The sequence below is a fragment of the Corvus hawaiiensis genome, chromosome 9 (assembly GCF_020740725.1).
Source record: "Corvus hawaiiensis isolate bCorHaw1 chromosome 9, bCorHaw1.pri.cur, whole genome shotgun sequence".
Taxonomy (NCBI): Eukaryota; Metazoa; Chordata; class Aves; order Passeriformes; family Corvidae; genus Corvus; species Corvus hawaiiensis.
This window is the reverse complement of record NC_063221.1, coordinates 7,532,701-7,555,785: the sequence shown is the minus strand read 5'-3', so window position 1 is coordinate 7,555,785 and position 23,085 is coordinate 7,532,701. Positions and strand designations below refer to the sequence as shown.

General features: G+C 42.1%; 1 protein-coding gene across 2 annotated transcripts in view; it reads left to right on the top strand.

The window, feature by feature from the left end:
• KIFAP3 (kinesin associated protein 3) overlaps positions 1 to 21,075 on the top strand; it is a 66,744-nt gene extending 45,669 nt beyond the window's left edge. For both annotated transcript variants that reach the window (XM_048312938.1, XM_048312936.1), the window contains exons 19-20: positions 2,047 to 2,146; positions 20,677 to 21,075. In XM_048312938.1, the coding sequence (XP_048168895.1) occupies positions 2,047 to 2,146; positions 20,677 to 20,785 (209 nt within the window). In that variant the 3' untranslated portion in view covers positions 20,786 to 21,075. The remainder of the gene's footprint in view (positions 1 to 2,046; positions 2,147 to 20,676) is intronic.
• Positions 21,076 to 23,085: the final 2,010 nt, after the last annotated feature.

Sequence of the window (23,085 nt, the reverse complement as noted above, 5' to 3'; positions counted from 1 at the left end):
TGTTGAAATGTACATAACAACAGATGTCCTTTAACTGTGTAATCACATTTTATGCAGCTGATGCTATCCATGTGCTTTCATTTTCCTATAAATTCATGTGAGTCATAACTCTGAGTGTTATGGTTTAACTGTTAACACTCTTGATTGAAGACACTTTAAGTAGTGGTAGCAGTAGCCTCAGAGTTAAAATGTAGTGCTTGCTTTATTAATATAAAGACAGATGTTATTTTTAAGTTTCTGTGCTCTCAAAGAAGTTTTAACCAAGCCCAACTCTTTAGAATGCATAATCTCTTAAATGGATTGGTTTTGATCCAAAGTGCTGCAGGTATAAAAGTGATAATGGTCCTCCTCATTTCAGTTCAGTGCAGCGTACAGACTAGGTGGTGAGATAGGAAAATTTGGCACAAGTGTTAATAAAAGGCCATTTCGACTTTCCTTTCACTTCTTTGGACATTTTCTATTTGTATGATGTCACAGGGCACTTGTGTCCCACTGAACATGCTGAGAGAGGAATATTCATCCCTGCCAGATCACTTGCTTGTCAAGTCATACTCCCTCACATACTGTACGCACATGTCTACAATTAGAACACAGCCATGTACAGCAATCTGATGCTGCTAAAATGTGGTCTGATCATGGCTAGCATTTTTCATTTGCAATCTGCTGCCTTGGATTCAGTCACTTTCCCATGAGGTATTATCTTCTAAATGAATCTCTGTAGCACCTCATCAAATGTCTGTTAGAAATCTAGATGTGTCAATTCTATTCCTTTTATCACTTGTCACTATATTATCTTCAAAAAACATCAGGTAAATTCATAAAGCACAGGGAGATTTGTTTGAATGCCAGAGTCGTCATCTCTAAGCCCTTGTGTCTGTAAGTAACTTTCCACCGCTTCCTGCGCAGGCAGTTTTAGTAGTTTTGAAACCACAGAGGTTAAGCTAAGTGGCCTGTGACTCCCTGGATCTTATCTCTCTTTCTTTAAAGTGGAGTGGCATTTGTAACTTCCTAGTCATTAGGAATCTCTTTCTTCCCTCTCTTAAACTCTTAATGTATCAGTCTGAATGTACCTGTTTCTGCCCTGGTTTTATGGGGGTGCTTTCTGCACTTCAAGTCTGGAATCGTTTTCATACAGTAATGGAGACAAACTGATGTAGGGTCTGTTTTAATGAAATAGCTCGTTTTATCTTATTATAGCCTAATACTAACTACCAAGTAAGAACTGTGCTCTTAATATTAAAAAGAAATGTGTTTTGTGATGGGAACAGCAAAGAGTTAAGATGGGTTCTCCTTCAGCTGGGGTCAGTTCAGTGACTTTACTTCAAAGACGCTCTCTGGATTTACATTGATGTAACAGAAGGAAGATGTTCACTCCCGATTTTTTTTCCTCATACAGCAAGCAGAGAATGTGAAGCCTTTAAGGAATACTTCTGGCTTTACAAATGTCTGCATCTTCACATGCCAGTGTTGTAATGTAAAGGAAGCACAAAAAACCTGTAACCTGTGTTCTTGAGAGGATATAATGTAAAAAGCCTGCCCTTGTAGGAAAGAGCTCTGAGACATTAAAAGATGGGCAAGATAAAAGAAATAGGTTTGAAGTCACTTTCTTGTTTTTCTTAACAAGTTTGAAGAGAGAGGTGCAGGGTAGAGTCTGAACAATTAAGACCTTTTCTGCTTTTTTATTTTTATGGTGCTGGCCCAGATTAATGTTTTACCTTTTTCTTTGCTTGTTCTCTGGGCTTACTTTGATGATGGGAAAGACAAGATTTGTCTTGAAATAACTTCTATAGGTTTAAGGAAGAAGGGCTAAGAGACTATTTCTTAGGTATAGCATTTTTCAGGGCCGTGGGCTGAAGTTGGAGTCCCAGTAAGGATTTTTGGTACTTGATGTTGCTGGATTTCAGTATTACTGTTGATTTTTGTTCCTCACAGAAATATTGTAAGTTAAATTCCTAATGAATTGCTAAAAGAAACCAGGACAGGTTGTTTTGCCCACTTGCCTTCAAGTCCTGCTCCTTTACAAGTCACTGTATCTTGTTTTTCTAGATGGGCTGATAGCCCCCGATGGAGCAGTGAGTCCAGATATCTTCGGGGATTACCAGCTTCAGAATGGAGACCTGGTTGGGCAGCACCCCTTCTCTGGCAAGTAAGTTGCTCTTAGTAAAGAATTCTTACCATCCAACAACGGCTCTTCTAGTTTCTTTATAGCGCTTCATTTGTAGACCTCAATAATTTTTGCCCCATAGCAGTAGGAATGATTTACACTGCAAAAGCAGTTCTAGTCTGTGGTCTGAATCACAGGTCTATTTTAACATCCTAACATGTTGTAATACATCACAGCTTTCCAAAAGCTGTAGAGTAGAACAATAACACAGAACACACCACTAACTACCTGTTATGACAACTACTCAAATATTTTTCAGACATTGGGAAAAACATCTAAAGAGAGGCTTGAGATGCTGATTACCCAGATGATGTTTGTTTCCAATATTCTTAAATTTAAAAGAAGTCTTTCAGCTGCCAAAGCTGTTTCTGTGGTTTTGGAGTTTTTTGGTTTTTTTCCATTAACCTAAGTCTTCCCAAGGTATCCTCAGTTAGATTCCTGAGGGCATTTTGAAAATGGGCTATATGAGCAAAAGGCATCAGCTTGGCTTCTGGGAGATGTTTCTCTGAATTTCCCCACTGGTCAAAGACCACTCCTTCTCAATGCTGGCAAGCTGTTCCAGTTTGAATTTCTGAGTAAACATCTCCCATGAGTTCAAAATAGAAAAGACTCATTTCCAAGAATGAAATCTTCATAGATCCTGATGCTGTAGTGTTTAGGAAGTGCCTTTTATAAAGCATGAGTTCTGTGCGCTCATTAGCAGGAAATAGTTCAAACACTTGATAGTCAAGGTACAGCATTCACTTTAACAGGATCCAGCTATCTGGATATGCCCAGCCCTGGGGCTGAAGCTGTTTCTTTCCAAAGGGTTCTTTTCATCACTGACACCTTTAGTCACCATTTGTAAAATGTAAATTATTCACAATATGTACAGCTGAAGCAAAAAAAGATTTTCCTCCCTTACTTTGGCTTCCTGTAATTGTTCAAGGGTAGTGGACCGTTACTTTTGTTGGTTTATTCTACCTGGGATGCACCAGAAAGCTGAACATTGAGTAAGGGTTGGAATGGTGGTAACATTTTCAAGGACAAATTAAAATAACTAATGTGCTCTGGGGAAAAAATAGGCAGGATTTGAGATGGATCCTCTAGAAAAAGTAACTATTGAGTTCAGAGTAGTGTGAATCTGTGTTTGGGAAGGGGATGCAGGTGCCTGTGTTGATCATTTACAAATGTGCAACCTTTGTTGCGGAGCTTGCAGGTGGGAGAGAAACTGAGGTAAGTGTGGGCTCTGTGCTGCTCTTGGAGTCTTAGTATGTGACTCACCATTTTTAACTTCAGAATAGACACACAACCCACGCGGTGACAGATTTCTTTGTTAACCAGAACATTGGAGGGTACATGCTCCCAACAGTCTTCAAACCCACCTGGAGGTGTGGAGAAAGGTATGTAGGGTAGAGCTAGTAGACTCCTTTGTTTCCAGTAAACTTAGCTAAAGCCCCAGTCAAGATACTCTTGTTTTGCCAGAAGGCTTTCAGCTGGGAAACAAAACCATCTTCAGTGTCCTTGGTTAAAAGTGAAGGCTCATCACTCAGCCTCAAATTGCAGTCCCGCATCAGGGAGCTCCAATAGTAAGCTGCTTTTTAATCAGATTGTATTCTGACTAACATGAGTAGCAAAATACACCTGGTGTGTATCTAGTTAAATTAAGTATTTGTAGAATTTTTTTGCATGTTTCAAGGTATTCTGAAGGCTCACCTCAAGAAAGAAAACAAAGAAAACAGAAAAACTGCAGGTTGGCCCATTGATGATGGCCTCTGGAAATACTCAGATTTCTTACTAGAATTCTGTTTTCTAGGAAGACTTCTTTCAATATGATTGCTCCATGGACTTATCTGCAGTCCAGACACACAGTCTAATTGGAAACAGTGTGGAGTGCTGCAAATGTTCTGTCTTATTTGTAGCAGAGCAGGAGTGAATTGTTTGATAGAATAGATACTGGCAGCTGAGCGGCGAATCCGACTTTTCAGATGTGTGTCATGGGTTTGAACTGCTTGGCGCCAGCAGCCAGGATTTCCTGATGCTCAGACCTAATGTAAAATGCATTAGTGCTCCGAGGCATGAGCCATGGAATTGCCAGTCCCACAAGTCTGGAGCGTCAGACCCTCCCTTCTCCCAATTTGAACTGGTGTTGGAAGGTAAAACCATACGTGTTAGAGAGCCTAATTAAAAATAATAGCAGCAAGTCAAGGCGCTTTTTATGTGTTATATAGTGTACATTTCAGCCATACCAAAACATAATTCAGGGGTATTTTTATGCTTACAGTTTAAAGCTAACAAGAACCTTATGTCAAGGATTTATTTTTAACCAGTTCCAGCTTTTAATAAATCAAGATTTTTGTTATAAAAATAGTTCATTTTTCTATTATTAATATTTGAATATGTTTTCAGAAACTTTTTTAGCAGGAAAGCTGTGTATGATTTTTATAGACAATTAGCCAGTCAGTTAATAGTAACACATTTTGGAAGTTCAAAGAGAGATGTCTAATAATGAGTAGATACATATTTTTGGTCTGTTCATTTGTTACACTTTTTTATTTGTTGCATGTTTATTTGTTGTGCCGGTGTCTTCTGGTCTTTGCCTTTTATATTAGGCTTTTCAATTCTGTAATTGAAGCAGTTTTTGCTGAGGAGTGGGGTGAGTTCTCAAGTCCTTTTGCCATTTAAGACCACCCTGTCAATTTTGGGGTAGGTAACAACCATGAGCTGACTTCTTGCTACTCAACCTTGAATAATTTAATCCTTTCTTCTCCTTTCTGCATTCCTATGACAAAGAATGAGGATATGTTACCCTTTAATTTCTCTGAAGCTATTTCCTGTCCTTGCAATGTGCTTAAAGTGGATCAGGACTTACCCTTGCCTCCAGGAGGGCTGAACAAGTCAGCCAGAAAGTCCCAGGTTTTTATAGCTCCTGCACATCACTGAGAAGCTGAGTTTGTGTTGAACTGGTGTTGGTGCCCAACTGAGCTTAGAACCATGGACTTCCTTGTCAGGAATATGGTTTTCTAGCAGAGGTCCAGGGCACCCTCTGCCATTGCAATTCCACACTGTTTCATTTGGGAAAATTCAGGGGAGTTGGAGCAGTGACTGTATCCGAAGGTGCAATTGCTGAAGTGTTTGACTCCTGTAATCCAGCAGGGATACCACAGCCATATGTTGTGGAGTCCTTGTCCCAGGAGACACTGGATCTACGTACCTAGAGCTGCTGCACAGTCTTAGGCGGGTAGGGAAGTGCTTTTTTGAAGTCAAGCAGAATAGGAATTTAAAAAAATTGAATTACGGATAGGCACGCACTGGGTTACCCGCACTGGGGCTGTTTTCCCCTGTCATTTTTAAGAGGGAAACATGAAGTGACAGCATTGGCAGTAAAAACATTTGTTGATCTGGGGGAATTAGGTGGAGTGGCTTGGAGAGTTTTTTTCAAAGACACTGCCTTCTCTTCACGGGGTTTCTTGGACTTCTTCTTTGAAACCTAGAGTATTGTTACTCTCAGGAGCTGAGAATGCCACCTCACATGATCAGTTCCTGCATTGTGAAGTACAGAAAAACTTTGAAGGGAATTGTTAAAGTATCTAGCCCTGAATTCATTTTGTAGATTTGCTTGCATGCTTGCTGTTCTGGACATGTCCACATCCTGATAATTGTTGTTTTCGTTACTTGTCATCGTGAAGGAGAAGCAACACAAAAGTGAAGACCTGAGAAACTGCCATTTTTCTCACAGTGCCACCCTGAGAAATGCTTTGTTTCTGGTGATCTAGCTTGTGTGTTTTGCAGCTTCAGTTTACAGCTCTTATCCCTGAACTATATTCTTAGTGGAGTTGTACTGTTACGTATGAGGCCTATAAATAGAATTATTTCAGAATGTAACATACACAGGAGCAGTGATAAAGTCCATAAACAGCATCTCTTGTTTTCTTCAAAGGTTTGGAGCAGAATGCAGACAGATTGTAAGGTATGTTTTCGATTCAGCAGAAAATATGTAGCTGAGGAGGTTGTTTTGACAGCTTGTATCCAGGTTTTTTTCATTGGCTAGGAAAAGACTCTTGTGATTAGATTACCAGCTTTGAATCATCTTACTGTCTTTCAGAAGCCAGATGGGCATTAGGCATAGATTTGAAATTTTCATCTGTTATTAAAATCTGAATTCAAGGTTTCTGGTTCTGATAAGTCTTAATATTGAGTGAAAGTTTTATGATTGTGGCAAACAAAAATCCCTCACTTTTGGCTGATGTGATGACAGCTTAGTGTCTGAGCTGCAAGGGATAAAGACCAGCTGAAAGACATCTTCCACAATCTCTGGTCATTTATCAACTTTTAATCACCTTCTGGAGACTAATTACTTTCTTAAGATGCAAACATAATAATGATGGCTAAATACCTTATAATAGAGATAGCCACAGTATTTTTCTTGCCCTTTGGGGAACAGGCCGCTTGTTAACCTTTCCTAGCTACAGCTAGGTAATGATACAAACTCTGAGTACAAAAGCCAGTTTTTGGTTCGTATCTTCAACAGAGTTCTCAAACCTTCGCAGTCTGTAGCTTTGAAAAGATTAATAGTTAGGAATGCTAGAAGCTGGCCAGAACTTACTTTTTTTCCCTGAGGGAGTTTTCTCCAGTGCAGGATCCGTTAACCTTGTTATAAAATGTAGCAGAGCTGCCATTGCATAATCCTCATTTTCTCTGAGACAAGGCCTTTCTGTGTGTGCTGTTCCCAGCATGTGCACTAACAGCTCTTCCCAACAAGAGATCCGACTGAGGCTTCTTCCCAGGAAGCAGTAAGGTTTGGCGTGTCAAACACAGCCAGTTTTATGGGGTGACTGTGTGTCTCTGTCCTTGGTGAACATCTTTCCTCTTGCCTGGATTTACAGCCTAAAACTGTAGCTGCATTTCTTGTTTTTGCCATGGCAGGTCATTGGGATATTTTGTGAGCTCAGTGTCTGGAGCCAGGTCCTTGCAGGCTGCTCTGTGCTGGCCCCAGGGAAGTTGTGGCTAGTGTTGGCAAATACCAGTGTGCACAGCCAGGCTCTTGTGTCTGGGGTTCATGGAAACAATGCCTGGCCATAGGTCCTGGTGGGAGCACAGGGAACACTCTCAGTGTGACCTAGCTTATCTCTAGCTGGGCTAACCACGTGTAATGTCTGCATGTGCTAAAAGTCCACACTGAATGGCAAGAATGGGCATATCCATAGCCTTTTTTCACTTGGAAACCCTGATGAAAATCAGATGGGAGTTTTCATGGTGGAACAACCTAGAGCTGTAGCCTTTCATTCCCGTTGATCGCTGCATTGTGGTGTGAATTCCCAGTCATGAGTCACAGCTGAACAGCTCCTATCTGGGTCAGGTACAGGAACTGCAGCAGGTGCTTGCAAATGTGCACTTTGTGAATGATTATCAAAATGCTTTTAAATGGTTGTACCTGTAACTTACATCCTACATTGACATTTATAGCGCTATTCCATATAGATCCTCATCTTCAATTAGATTTGCTAAAGGAAAGGACTGAAGGAATTGGTGATCTTGATGACCCTGCCAGGGGCATCCATCTCATCCATCTACTATTTTCAGTAAAGTTCAGCACAGTTTATTTAGAAGTTCGAACATTCCCTTCCCAGCCTCTCAGGAGGTAAGTGACATCTTGCAGGCTGTCTCTGAAGGTGAAAAACCACTCTTGTTAGCAGACAGTAGCAGGGATCAGTGGCAGAACAAACTGTTTTATGCTCCTTAGACAAAATCATTCTCATGTGGGGTCTGTGCTGAGAGTACCCACATCTCTTTCCTCCTCATTTGAACAGCGGCAGTAATACTTCCCTGTCTTAGAGGTGGAGAGTGAGTATAAAATCCTTTAATTAATGGAAAGAAAACCTAAAAGAGTATAAATTATTATTACAATATGATTCTACTTTGAACCATTTTACCATAGTGATGTTTCTTACAGCTCTGTACAGTATTTCTTCTTTTCTCTAATTAAACGTCATATTAAAAACAAAACCCAACTTAGTTGCTTTTGGAGTGTGTTCAGCAGAGTTGTACTCAGCTTCTGCCACTATTTAATTTGCATTTCCCTGGAGAATTGAATTAGGTTTTATTAGTAAATTGGGCCTATAACCTTGCAGGCAGGTTTTATTAGTTTATCACACATCAGTATTAGCAAATTGTAAATCCCGCTGAAACGAATTTGAAAAGGCCTTAAAGAAAAGTCCAGAACCAGTGAAGTTTCTGGACACAAATAAGGGAGTTTATTTTGGTTGGTTTATGTATTTTTTTTTTAATCCCAAAAAAATGTTGTTAGTGGCAGCAGAGTCACCTTTTTTATCATACTCTTTTGTCCTAGCTTCCTACATGTTTAGTTTTATAGAAGTTAAAGTCAATATGGTCAGGAGGATTTCACTAAATGTGTAATAAGGCTCTGTATGGCTTGAGATAAAGCACACTTCTCATTTTTGTGTACAGCCTACACTGACTATTCCTGGGGAACAGGCAGAGAAGTTGTTTTGTTCCTCAGTGCCTATACAGGTGCTGCATACCCCTGGAACTGAGATCTTGCATCTAAAAGAATAAGGATAAGGAAGTGATGAGGAAGTGGGAACTGCTGCCTTTTCGAGGCTTTTGGTCACAGTCTGGGACAAGCTTGTTGGAAGACTTCACTTGATTGCTTCAGGTCCTGCCTGGATCATGGCCTAAATCAAAATTCAATGTGTAGTTGTTCTCCTTCAGTACTGAAATGTGGCAGTGGTGCTTCCAGCACAGGAAGGCTTCATTGCTAAGAGCTTTTGAATGTCAGCCAGAATTTCTTTGTGTCTTACAGTAATTTGTTTCTGTACCAGTACTAAACTAGTGCTGTCTCTGTCCTGTCCTTGTTTTTTTTTTTTTTTTTGGTAGTGGTCATATTCCTGCTAGCTGTTACTTTATTATTGTTTTCATACTGTCTTCTCAAAGCCTTGTTTATAGAAATGCTGCAACCTGACATATAATCACTAATTACCACTAATATGTATCTGACCAAATTCTGCTGTTATGCTGTGGACAGTTACTGGAGCATTTTTGGAGACCAGGGGTCTGATTATTCCAGAGGATGAAGATTCTGCCCTGTGGCCCATATTCATCAGTGAGATTTTCCCAGAGTTTGGAGAACTTCTGCACCGCTGAAGGATTAGGGCTGTAGTTGAGGAATATCCATAAAAGGACAATATTATTCATATCCAATGTTTGATATACAGCAACTCTTGAATGTGCTTGGCTGTTTATTTGTTGTCACTGTGTTCTTAGGCAGTATCAGGAGAAGCTCCCAAGCAACTCTCCATGGATCCCCCACTCACAGACGATGCCCACAGTGCAGCCCACAGTCCCTGAGAGCTGATAGCCAAGGTGGGCAGGGAACCAGAGGTGAGGAGAAGGGAAGTTACTCATCCAAAGTCAGGTGCCAGAGCTGGAGCAGGGCAGGGCTCTCCTGAGCACTCCCGCAGTGCCCCAGTGACCAGACCACACCACCTCGCCAAGGTGTGTGGTCTGGAGCCGGGAAGGATCAGGTTGCCCTTTTTTCATTTACTGTAAGAGAGGTTTAATTGCTCCCAACAATTGCACCAGTGTGTGAGAGATGAAATGGCTTGCTGGGGAATATTTTAAAGGCACAGTTTTTTCAGCAAGCTGCAGATGCCGTTTGGGAAGAGTAAGTATTGAGGTTTTAATGCACTTCAGCTCTTTTGGAATCCTGGATACTTGGGCCTCTTTCACTTGCAGTCACTTCTTTTACATTTTTTAGTTGCTTTTTATTTTATTATATTCCACCTGCAGTTGGCCTCATTTAACCATTATGGTTTAGGTGGCTATTAAGAATTTTAAAAGAATACCAGAACGCTGTAGCAGTGAGCTCAAGTCCTTTGGAATGTCTTACCAAAAAATCCCCCAAACTTGGGTCTGTCTCTTCTGAAATGTAGCATTAATTAATTCCCACGTTCTGTCCGCTGCTCAGTCCCTCCAGATGTGCTACTAGGAATAGACTGGCTGCCTGGTTACAAGCCATCTGGGCTCTGTAAACTGATTTGCACTTATATTAAACAATAAGTGAACAGAATGCGGAAGAGTTATTAAAGTAAATGTACATTGCTTATAAATCTCAAAGTAAAACATTAAAATGTAGTAAAGGGGAATGGAATGCACAAATGAAGACCTGCTTGTTTTTAATGAGTTTAGCTGTGACCTTCTCGATTTCAACCAAAAGAAAAGAATTTTATTTTTCTCTTTAAAAATAAAAAAAAGAAAAAGAAACTATAAAACTGCTTACAGAAGTATCTGAGACAAAAACAAGGAAATATAATGTTCTAAACTTGACTGGTCCAAACCACTCAAGCTGCTGTGACAGCTCATAAAACTGAGAGTAGTTTTTAACTGGACTCTGTTTTACATTGCCAGAGTGAATTTTCCTTGCAGGAAGTAGCCAGAAGGTTTATTTAGTTTCCAGACTGCTGCTTTGATCTTTCCATTCTGTCACTTCTCAGGTTACATAGCCCTTTTTCACTGCAGTAAATCTGCAACAGTTAATGAGAATAAAATTTCCTCCTTCTCACTGATCACATGCTGTTAAATGCCAAACCACAGCCAGCAGCGTATTTGCAGAATTCGGCTGCACTGTACAAAAACAGCACAATCAGTTTAATCTTGTTGGTTTTGTAATTCATTTTATTGAGCTTTCCTTTTTCAAGTGACCTATTTTATCAAGACAAGTGGTTGCAAGGCCAGATCTGGAAGAAAGATATAAAACTGTAATAAAGTGAGGGGTGTTTTGTATGCTGGGTTTAAGCATGCTCACAGGATTCAAAATTAAACTTAAAATGAGGAGTTTTAAAAAGGCCCATATATCAGTGGGGTATTTCTTGTGCTTATTATCTGAACTGAACATGTGCTCTGAAAAAGTCTCTAGCATAAAAACTAATATATCAAATTAATTTCTTTGCCAAATACTTAAAATTGTTTTGATTCTAAGATTTTATTCTGATTCTGTGTTTATCAGTGTCAGCCATCCAACTCCAAAGACTGACCCACCCTTTTCCCTCTGGAAAACTAAGACGATGTTTTTTGAACTCTGAGATTTAAAAAATAATAAATAAGCTTATGGAGTTTATTTGCCTTCAGGGTTTTGAGCTTTTAAATTTTTTTTTTTCCAATACTCCCGTAGGAGCTTTTTTGGTCTGGAAACATTTGATTTTTCATTTGCTTAATTTAAGTTGAATTTTTAATATAATACTGCTACTCCAAGATACAGATCTCCAAGAACACATTCCTTGTCTGTATTTGTATCTGCCTTGTTTCCCGATATATATAGTGTTATTCCTAAGAAAAAAAAATTGGTAAGAGACACTGAGATTTACTTTCTTCTTGATTTACACTAAAAACGTTGCTGATTTGGGTTAGATCTTGACAAGATTTCACTAGGACCCTGTGCTTATATATAAAAGTGTTTGAAATCAGGACAATCATCTGTGGTGGTAAAAAATATTTAAAGTTTCTTCATCAGTAATAATGCTCCAACTGCATTTGCTGTGTGTGCTCGAGTGAGCACTGCAAATCCCCCAGCAATGTTAACTTTCAGAAAAAAACTGAAAAGCTTTGAAAGCTTTTATTGGCTGCAGCTGGAAGTCAGAGCAGAACAGATTTCTTGCCTTTCCCTCCCTCCTTCCCTCCAGCATCTGGATTTTCATCCACACCGAACTGCCCTGCAGACAGCACGACTGTCACCAGTGGCCTGTAGCTTTGGCTCCTCCAGGCATTGGTGCACAACAGGGAACTTTTGTCCCCATTTGTGTTGAAGCACAGAACTGAGTGGCTGCGCTTGGGCTTGAGGAGTTTGTATAAACATTTAAAGGGAAAATTCTTCAGCTAAGAGCACTTCAGTGCAAGGCACCAAAAAGTTCCATTTTTGTTTCTACTGCTTATCTTTGAGTACATTTTCAGTGGCCTGCCCTGTACTCTAGCACAGGAAGCAAGGAATACTTCCTCTGTAGAAATGGGAAGGCTAGTGGAAGACATGGAGCTGATCCTGATCTTGTCAGTGACGCCAGTCATCTCTGTAAAACTTCAGGATCTTATTTTGCTCAGACAGTCGCCTGAAGCTTCTGTACCCAGCCTAACACTGAGCTTGCTGGAGACAATTAAAAGAGAGGCGTGAAAGCGTCCCAAGCCAGCCCTATTACTAGTTTAGATTAAGGCAACATACTCTTCAGTTTATGGAGTTGACACATACACTTGGGACTGTGCAAGGAGGGAGGGGGAGGAAAGGACATCTTGCTTTTTATTGCCTGTTCCTCGGGGCTTTTTTAATTTGTTTTAGTTCCTTATTAATTCTTAAGAAATGGATGTATCTAATCAGTGGGTTTGGACAGTTGTTGAGCCAAGAGCACAGGAGACATTCCTGTCAGGCTCATAATGGAAAGCCAGAGCTCCTGGTTTCTGTTCCAGCTCTGTCTGTGCACTTGACCTTTTAAGAAATCCTGTAGAGAATCACAGAGAAACTCTCTGTCCGTGTGGCAGAGCTGTGAGCCTGACTGCCGGAATGCTACAGGAGCTCTCCCAATGCCCTTCAAAGAGGCAACGTGGCTGCACGAAACAACTGCAGCCTTTGAGCTGCTGTTTTGACCCCTGGTCTGTTGGAGATTAGTTGCTTTTCTAGCAGAGCAGAAATAATCTTTTTTTTCCTAAAGGGTTTTAGAGAATAAGCAAAAGTCTTTTCTGTCTATATGAGTCTACTTTGAGTCTTCTCATTACTGTAGTTTGTAATTTGGCTGTCTTTAATGTCTGGAGTGTTTTCTCTTCCAATACTCTGATGGGAAACTGAGGTCATGGAGAAAAGGAGCAACTTGTCCAGGATCACACAGCAGGTAACTGACAGAGCGAGAAACTGAGGCCAAATCCCAGGCTGTGTTTGTAGAGCAGGGATGGCAGGAGCTACAGCTTTCAAGCAAGGCTTGCACTGAATTTGGCTAAGCAAGGTCATTTGGTTTTGGTTCAGTGCTTTTCTACTATTCAGTTGGGAAATATTTTTTTTTTAATGCTGCCTTCCCTCAGTGAATTTTGGCGTGGTTATTGCTTGGTGCATAGCTGGAGCCTGACACAGAAGACACAGTGCTCATTTCTCCACCATTGTCAGCTTTGCATTTGTTTGTAATTAAATGGGAGAAACAGCAGTATTGTGCTGAGATACAACTGGGCAACAAGTCCAGAAGCAATTGGAAACTTTAAGTCATTAAGTACCCTGAAGAAAGCTGGATCACATGGAAAGAGAGACATGATCATATCCATAAAAGCTGTATTATGATGCACAAGGGAGCTAAAGTATTAATGCACAGGTTCATTTAGATATTTTCTGTCTTGTGAACAGATACAGTATTCCTGTTTAAGAGACATTAATGTTTAATGCTAATGTAGAGATGGACTTGTTGCTTGATGCAGTGGGCATAGTCAGAGTTCCTGCCACGAAACTCCCCTCCCACTTGAGCTTGAGGAATAGAAATCATGGGAAAAAAAAGCGCGTCACAGATAGGGGAGAAAAACTTGGGGTCATGAGAGGCAGAATTTAAGAGACTTGTGGTTTATAGTTTAACGTCATTACCAGTAGTGGGAGAATCTAGTTACAAGACATTATATAAAGAAACATTGTTTTTTCCTAAGGCTTCTCAGTTATGGAGTTTCTCCATAACCCATGGTTTGCGCTCTTACTCTGAAGGACAGAAAATTTATGGCCAGTGAAGAAAAACCAGAGGTAACTGGCTTGTAGGAGGAAATGGGATCATCTTCTACATTACTGGACTTGAGGCAAGGAAAAAAGCAGCAGGCCTTGTGTGCCCCTTTCTGATGCCCTTTTACCCTGTCATGGTGGCGTTACGAGAATGAGGTCCCATCCAGTGCTTAGCTGACAGGGACTATCAGGGGAAAGGCCGCAGAGTCCATGGCTTCAGAGGCTCTGAGCCTTGGTTCAAGTGTGATGGTTCCTTGGAACCTGCAAAGGATTAACTAAATGTGTCTTACCTGCAGATAACTTTTGAAGCTGGAGGTCTGTATGTGTTCTGTGGAATTCAGAATCATTTCCCACCTGCCGTGCTTGGATGCACACTGTGCCTTAATCCCTGCTTGTGCAGTGGGTCAAGGCCTGGATGCCCCCAGCTCCCCCTGCCTTTCTGTGCCTGGTCTCTGTGCAGAGGAAACCTGTGGAGGGAGGAAGGGAGGGAGCTGCAGCATTCACCAACCAGTCTGTTAATTGGGCTGGCAGGATTGAGCATCCCTTATGTGATTATACTGCCCTGCACAGCAGCCCTTGTCTCAGACCGGCACTCATCAACACTTCAGACACAAATAAAAACACCCACTGAGATGAGAGAAAAAAGATGGACTTTGCTGCTGGCAAACTTCTGTGTGTCTTGTTGGCAAGTGTTATAATCAGTAAACTGCACCTCATTTGAATAGGTTATAACGCTGTGCTTGTCTTGAGATTAGAGACTGGTGTGCCACTCCTATGGCCCTGGCACCTCCTGAGGGAAAAGTACGGCGTTCAGTATTCATCTGAACGTAATGTGTTTTATCTGTTATACACAGGAACTTGATACAGCATTGTGGAATATAGCAGTTTATGGCATGAGAGTTTCTAAGGGAATACAGGATAGGAACTGTACTGTCACACATGAGTAGATTCATGGAAGAGAAAATTTAGGACTTCAGTGATGTGTGGCTGAAATTCTCAATGGCTGCCTGGGCTGAGATGGGGATGGCTTGGGAGTGAAGACAATGATTTTTAGAAACCATAATAGCCAGTATATAGAGGGAGAAGGTACAGAGGAAACAGTGGGACTGCTATGAACTGTACTGATACCAGGCTTCTGAAAGATGCTCAGAACTCCTCTGGTTCTAACCCCTTTCTCTGATCCTCAGGAGTTTTGTAAAGCTGCAGGTGTGATCAGAGGTGCCATGGGTGTCGACAGAGGCTGCCTGTTTACACCTGCATGTAAACCCTCCTAAGCAGCCCTGGGGCATGTGGAGAACTTTGATGTGATTCCTTCATTAGGACTTGGTAGGGTTGCTGATGAGTTGACAACTTCAAGTAGTGTTTGGTTGGTCTTACCAAGGTCAGAGAATCTACAGAATTAAGAATCTGTAGATTTTTAAAAAATAAAATAGATTTTATTTTTAATAAGATTATAAAACTTGTATCCCCACGGAGTAGCTGAGAGCCTCTGAGACATGAGGACTTGTTGATGCAGAGTAAAGAGGGAAGATTGATGGGGTTTTAGAAAAAGTTTAGAATAAAAAGAATTGGAGACGAAATCTTGGTTCTGGTGGAAGCACTTTGTGTGAAGCTTGCAGTTCATTTTCAGGGGGCAGTAATTCCACGGTGCTTTAATTTTGGGCAGAAATGAGTGAAACTTTGGCGCTAAAGTGTGAGCTCCTAAACTGGTATTTCACCCTCAAAGGTTTTCCTGGGCCACTTTGACCTACACGGGCAGTCACAGTCTTTCACAGCACACACTGGTACAATGTTTGCCATACTGCTTCATGCCTGTGACAGACCTGTTTCCCAGGCAGTGCTTCTTGCTGGGATCACTCCAAGATCCATGGATCCTGCTGGGGGGCCTTTCAGTTGGATTTCAAGTGTTTACTTTTGACCAAGAATCTCACCAGTGATGCTGGACTTGCCTTTCTGAGGCCCTGCTTATGCTGGAGGAATTGGTACCTAGGAATTAGGCTGTGGTTTGAGAGGCCCTGTCAGCAGCAGCACTGGTACCAGTGTGAACACTGGTGCGGACAGGCTCAGGGTGTGCAGCGTCAGGGGAGCTCCCAGAGCTCCGTGGTCACTCTACACCCAGGTGTTAATTACCCAGCCCAGACCATGCTCGCGAGCCTCTCCTGGTACCCTGCACTGGGGAGCAGCACAGACACCTGGGGGGGAACCCCAGCGGAGGATTCCTGATGGAGTGCTTCTTGTTGGAGCCTGCCAAGCCTTCCAGATGTACCACAAAGCCTATCTAGTCCTGGAGGCTCTGGGGGCAGGAAGGAATTCAGGAGGAAAGTATTTTTTGGATGCAGCGGGATGCTGGCTGCCATTTCCTGTTGGGAGAAAGGACACAATTGGTCTTCACATCTTAAATTTTGTCAGGGCACCTAAGATCCTACATGGGCATATTAATTTGGATGCTCTGAATCAGAGCAAGCATCAATAAGCAGGGCTGTTAAGAAATCTCTCCTCACTCATGCACATCAGGAACATTTTCCTCTTCGGCATGTGTTCCTCAGTTCCCTAGCAGTACAAGCAAACTGGAAAGTTCAGCTGTCATTTGGGGAAGGTCATAGATCACACTAGCTGCCTGAGTAATCCAAGAGGTTTTAAGTATCACAGCATTTAGTTTAAAGTGAAATTTGCTCTGACAGGGGCTGGCAGACCAATAGGAAAAAGAAATATTTGTGCTTGGAGAAGTGCATGTGTAGAGACCTCGAGTATAACTGATGGCTGGAAGTGATTTCAGTCTAAAAAAAACAAATCATTAAGAGAGTGCATAGGGGTAAAATACACAGTTCATATTTTAAAGGGTCTCAAAATGAACCAGCAACTGAGGTTAGCAGTACATAGTAATTAGCTGGGCTGTTCACTGTTTAACTCCATGAGCCCCAGGCGTGGGGCTGAGCTTTGCACAAGAGCACAGTTGTGCTGTGCCAGGGTGGTGGAGAGTGCCGCTCTGTGCGCACGTGCGATTTGTGAGACAGAACTGCCTGCAGTGACTTGCAGATTAAGGCAGCAGCCTGAGCCATTTATCTGAGGGGGTGTTGTGGTACTGTGTGATCCCTATCCACTCTACAGCTGTAGGGTTGTATGCACTTTGCTGGGTGTACCCAGTTATATAGGAGTCAGCACTGGGAGGAAAAAATACCAAGTCAGGGATGAGTATTGTTGCCCCAATGGCATAATTATGTGTCACTAACTTTAGGGGAAGACAAACTGGTGCTTGCTCTGCTGAGCACTGAGTTTCCTGGTAGATGCTGTAGCTTAAGGCCAACAACACATTTTTCCTAGGAGCAAGCCTTGAAGTTAATTCCTGGTATAAATCTGAGCACACATGGCACAAATCATGATCTTAGGCCAGTTGTTATCCAACAAGTGTTTACAGCCGCAGAACTACCATCTCTGCTGGCTCTCCCCTTCTGCTGTTCTTGGCAGAAGGGGCAAGGATTCATCAGGACTTGTTTTTAAACCCGTCTTCACCTCGGTGGGTTATGCCCTTGGCCTGGCAGCCTCTGGAGCAAGCCAGACTCCGGTCTCCAGGCGCGTGTTGGCTGTGTGGTTGTCCTACCCCTCCGTCACCTCCTGGGCTCAAGACCCTTCCCTTCAACTCCGACAGGCTCCGTACTGCAGGCTGCCAGTGCAAACAATCCAACAGGCAAAGCTGGTATGCTTCAAGAGCACTAATGTGTAAAAATGAAGCCAATTTTTTTCAAACATGGTCAAGATTTTATTTACTTCAGGGAAATATTTAGATAGGAGAGAGCAGTGATTTGATCAAGGTGTTTTAATGTGATTTTCTGGGTTTTTTTGGTTTTTTGTTGGTTTGGTTTTTTTTTTTGTTTTTTTTTTTTTTTGACTGTCCAAAGCAGTTACCAGCTGATCCATCTCTTCCAGTTTTCTTCAGGACACTAACATATGTCTGAACCATTTGGAAATAACTGATACTTCTCAAAGTTTAAACTCTAGGGATCTTTACCTAATTACTTACACATTTATTAAAAAAAATTTTTAAAAGCTGATTTGTTGAGAATGTGATTGAAACCATATTTTCCCTGCTCTCGTTATCAATTTAAATACATTTAGAAGTTCTTTGAATAAGGATTACTGAGTTGGAAGTGGCTGGAAGAGCTCAGCCTGCACGGATAGAGGCTCATTGCCACCGCGTGGCTCAGGGTGTTACTACACCTCACCCCAAAAAGCCAGTGGCGATGTAGCTTGGGGTGTATAAAGGAGTTCAGGAGAGGTTTCAGGCTCCTGTTTTTGTTGCGTCCCTCTTTGCCACAGTAAACCTGAGGATGGCACTACTGTGAGCCAAGGCATGGCTGCTATGAGCTTGACTTGCAGTCAGCAGCCCCGGGCCCCCTCAGCCTCCTCACTCACCTAAATATCATTCCAGAATGAGCTTTTCAGTGGCTTGCAGAAATGCAGAAATCTTCTGTTCTACCACACTTGTATTAAAAACAACTTATCCACAACTAACATTGTTATAGTCACAGAAAACATAATGGAAAGATAAACCCAGAAAAGCGTTTTCTGTTAAAATAGCTCTTCATTTTAAATCAGCTGTGGATATTTAAGGATCTTTGGAAGAAAGCAATAAAATTCCTGAGTTTAAAGGTAGCCTTAAAGGGTCCTGCTTCTCCCCAGTATAACGTGTGTGGTATCACTGGGAATTTGTAGAAGCACAACAGAACCAGACTCTGCACTTCCAATTCCCACTATGCCTTCTTTTAGAACATTATTGGCTCCTGGCACTGGCAGTACTGGAAGAACCCTGAAGGAATTGGCATTGGTTTATAGTAGTTTGTTAATTGGTTTGTTTTCTGAACTGCCAAACAGACTGGTCAGCTTCATGCTTGTCCTTGTTGGCTTGTTCACAAGAGCTTTGGGCCTGATACTGAGACACTGCAGCCAAAGGCAGCTTGGGTGAGATCTGTCTGTCAATCCTTTTGCACGCTGCAAATCAGTGACAGAAGAGAGGCAGGGACTGGCTAAGGTGAGTGCTTGGTTTGGGGTTTCTGGAGATGAGAGATAAACACAAAGTAACAGGATTTCTCTTAATCCCTTCTTTCAGGAGTCTTTCAAGGCTTCAGGCCTGATAATGAGAAAGCTGTTGTTTGCCAGGTACAAAAGAGGCATCTGGAGAAGGTGCCTCAGAGGTCATCAGCTCATTTCCTAATGGGCTTGAAAAAGGGTAATAGGACTTCAGAGTGGATACAGGAAGGAATGGGCGGCCAGAGGCAGGTGTGGAGCCAGAGGAATGTGTTCACAGAGCTTTGCACCACTGCAGCATACACCAGGGCCACTCTGCTTCTCTCTGCTGTGCTGAAGGGCGAATCAGCCTGTAAGGTCTGATGGCTCTGTGCAGGAGTCAGGAGATGGGTGTTGCCAATTCAGATACACACAGGCAGATGTGGAAATGCAAAGCACTTTCAGGAAACAGCATTTCTCAAGATACAGCCAGGTAAAACAGTGATTTTTTTCTCTGCAGCTTGGCTATTAATTGTGTCCCTTCCCTCTCAGAGGACAAATCTCAGCCTCAGACCTTCCACCTTCACCTGACTATCAGGATATCTCATGAGTGAACTAGTTTTCTGAGAAACCGGGCACTAGGGATCCTTTTCTAGGACCTCACTGAGATACAATCCAGGGAAAATGCCTTTGTGAGGACAGAGTGATGGACATGTCCCCCCCTATGCAGCTAAGCCCATTCAGTCCAACCAATTGAGCAGTGCCAGCTTCTTGCTGAGCCAGGGCCCAGGGCCCACCCATTGTACATCTTCTGGAGGGGTCGTTCTTTCCCTGCCTTGACTGTTGCATAACCCATGTTCCATATGGATAATTGGCAGTAATGAGGTTCAGCTTTTCCCCACTCCAAAAGCACTTTGGTTCTTTGTGTTTTGACAGTCTTCAGAGAGGAAATTCAGCTCCTTTCAATGCATCTTTAGTCAGACAATAAATCAGGATCCTTTTCCATTTGTCCCTCTACTGAAGCGGAAGCTAAGAAGTGACATAGCCATGAAAAGGCAGTAATCCAGTGTCTTAGGCAATGCTCATTTTTCCTCTACCTCCTGCATGAGTTATTGTTGAGCATGAAGTATCTGCCACTCTTCCCTATGCAGTTCTTGTGTTTTAGTATCTAACTCATTGTTGTGGGACTTTTTAGGTGTAAAAGATGCTGTTTTACATGAAAAATTAATTATCCTTTCTCATTAGTACATAGCCTTTCAGTATGTGATTAATTCCTTCTGCCATTTGGCTGCCAGTCTTGTATCCCACCAGAAATACCATCTTTTACTGAACTGTGTTGCTGTGCTAGATATTCTCACTTTTAGCTGGTGTTCTCCATGCACCTCAGAAATGAACTGAAGGCAGGGAATGAGACTGTTCAGATGTGCTGTGTAGAGCAGGATTACAACAGACTTAGGCAGAAGCCTGAAGGACATGGTAACTTTAATGTACAGAGGGAGACACTGAGTCACAAAAGTGCTTGGGCAGTAAATCCATGAAAGGAGGAAAGAGAAGACTTTTGTCTCTTCTGGGGTTCTTCTTGGGACTGAGAGCCTTTCCCTGATAGAAGTTGCACTGATTTCTCTGCAGTGTTTCTTTTCCCACCAGGGAAGCGGTGTCCAGAAGGGGAACACGGCTTGCAAAGTTGCCTCACAAAACCGTCTCTGTGGCAGGAGCTGGAGACACCAGCACTGGTGTGCCTTCCCTACCATACAAACCCCTTCAGTTTCTCCTTGTTTTTTTGTAGCATTGGAGTGGATGGATTTGGTCAGACCCCAGGGGTTCCTGGGCGCCCGGCAACTGCGTACGGCTACCGGCCAGATGAGCCATACTACTACAGCTATGGAGCGCGGTGAGCCTGGCCAGCAGCACCTGTCCCCTGGTAATGCATGACTGTACCACGATGGCTCTAGCACTGTGTATCCTTTGGCATGTGTAGCTCCACATAAACTTAACCTTTCTGGGTCCAGTGTGTTAGTGACAGTGTTTACTCTTTGGTTGCTCTTTGTTATTATTTTTGTACAGTAACTGTGACTTGAAAGCAGGAATTGGAAACTACTGGACTGGAAAGTGTCACATTATGTATATTAAGCTACTAATTTAATTTCTATTAAAAATAAAAACCTGTGTGGTCAGCAGTGGTGAATGTGTTTCTAACCAATGTTTCATGTGTTTTACAAGGCACTTAAGAAGAGTGTTCCATGTGCAGTTTGTTTAACATGGACTGTTTCCCTCTCACACTTCAGTCACAGGAACACCATTAAGCCCCAGCATCTCCTTGGCACTGCCCTGACACATAGTTTGGACCAAAGTCCAGTCCTGGGTCTGAACACTTTAATAATGGAAAGATGGCACAGATTCACTCCCCTGGAGCTTCAGACATTTACAGTCTATTTTAAATGCTTGAAAACACTTAAAATTAGAAACTACAAAACAGATTATCTTTACCCTAGTATTTAAACAGAGTTCTGTGGGCTGAGAGAAGACAGCCACATCCATCCTGAGGGCCAGCAAGAGAAAGAAACACTGTACCTTGGTTCAGAATCCAGAGGCAGAGCCTTTACCCCAGCCTCCATATCTGGAAATGCAAATCCATCCTGTCCTGCTCATTTCTGGGGTTTAAGCTGGATCTAAGCACGGATCACTGAGCAGCAGAGACAAGCCAGGACCCCTTCATGCTGGAGTCCCAGTGTAGTGATTGTTTTATGCCATGTTTTGAAACACAACCTGCAAACGGAATTCAGGCTAAAGCTGTTCTTCAGCTGTGCATGCCCACTGTAAGAGACAGAAGAAAGGGATGAAAATGCCCTCTCTGCCACAGCTACCAAGGCAGCAGTTCAAATTTTCACTTTTTAAAGGAAAAGTTACTTCTACTTCATTCTTTTTCTTTCGTTAATGCCTATTGATTTGCAGATTTGTTCTTCTCCTTCTTCCTCCCTCATTTATGGCTGAAACAGAAAGCTGACTTGCATCAGGGGCTGATCCTACTAAACCAGTAATTCCATAAGACTGGGGTCTGTGCTGGGAAGGTGATCTTCAAAGGCATGAGATTGTTTAGGAAGCTGACAAATTCTCAGTCTTATACTTCAAAAATGCCTTTGAAATTTAAATTGTTTTGAAGCCCTTTGTTACTTTACAAAGTGTGCAAGTACTTTTATAAGCACCATTACTCCCTATGTTTCAAGCTGCATGACTGGAAACAAGTCTAAAATTAGCCATGGTATTTCTTACCAGTTTTCAGCCTTGTCCCTGCGCTGGCTTCTTGTTCAGGGCTTCACTCACTGGAGGTAGGTAGAAGAACAGCGTTGCCAAGATTAAGTAGTATTTTTTAAATTATTTTCTCTACCACTTTTAACTAATTCCGACACCGTTTCTTGGAACACGTAAGATCTATCTAAGAAACATGGCAGAAAACTTGAACTATGGTAGTGGGTTTCCAGTGTTGTACCTTTCTCGATTCTTTCCTTTGTTCTGAGCTCACACTGGATTTGCCCAGAGGTTGTGCCACGTTTAGTCAAAAGCTTTCAGATATTTTTATAGTTATAGCTGTGAGAGAAATTCCCCAAACTGCACACTCAGGCTTTTCTTCTGAGACTGGCACTCGCTCATCAGGCTTTTCCAGAAATTACTGTGAAGTTATTTAAAGCAGTTGTCCTTCTCATGGAATGTGTTTTGGGGGAAAAACAAAATGAAGTGGGTCCTTGGAGTATATGCAAACTATCAGTGAAACTGAAGGAGCCTTTAACTGGAAGCTTCAGGTTAATGAGCTGCAGTGGAGCTCCAGCGAAGGGGTGGGTGTCTGTAATTGTAATACAGTTGTGACCATGCTGAGAATAAATGGCAGTGGAAAAATCTCTGGCTGCATTTTTAGTATTCAGTGTTAGGAGTTTATGGGAAAAGAATAAAAGATCAGTATTTGTAGCTTTGCCTGGCAGCAGCTAAGAGAAGAACATCATTTATCTGCAAACAGAGCTTGGTAAAAATTACTCAGCACTTAGTAGCCTGAGGACAGAGCCTGCTAGCCAAGATGAAAACCAGCTGTGCCACTGCACTCTCAAGGCAGGAGAGAGGCTGATTTTCCTTTTAATTACAGTTCCTGAGCCAGAAAGGGGAAAAAAAGATAGGAGTATGTAGACTTTTCAATGTATATCACATT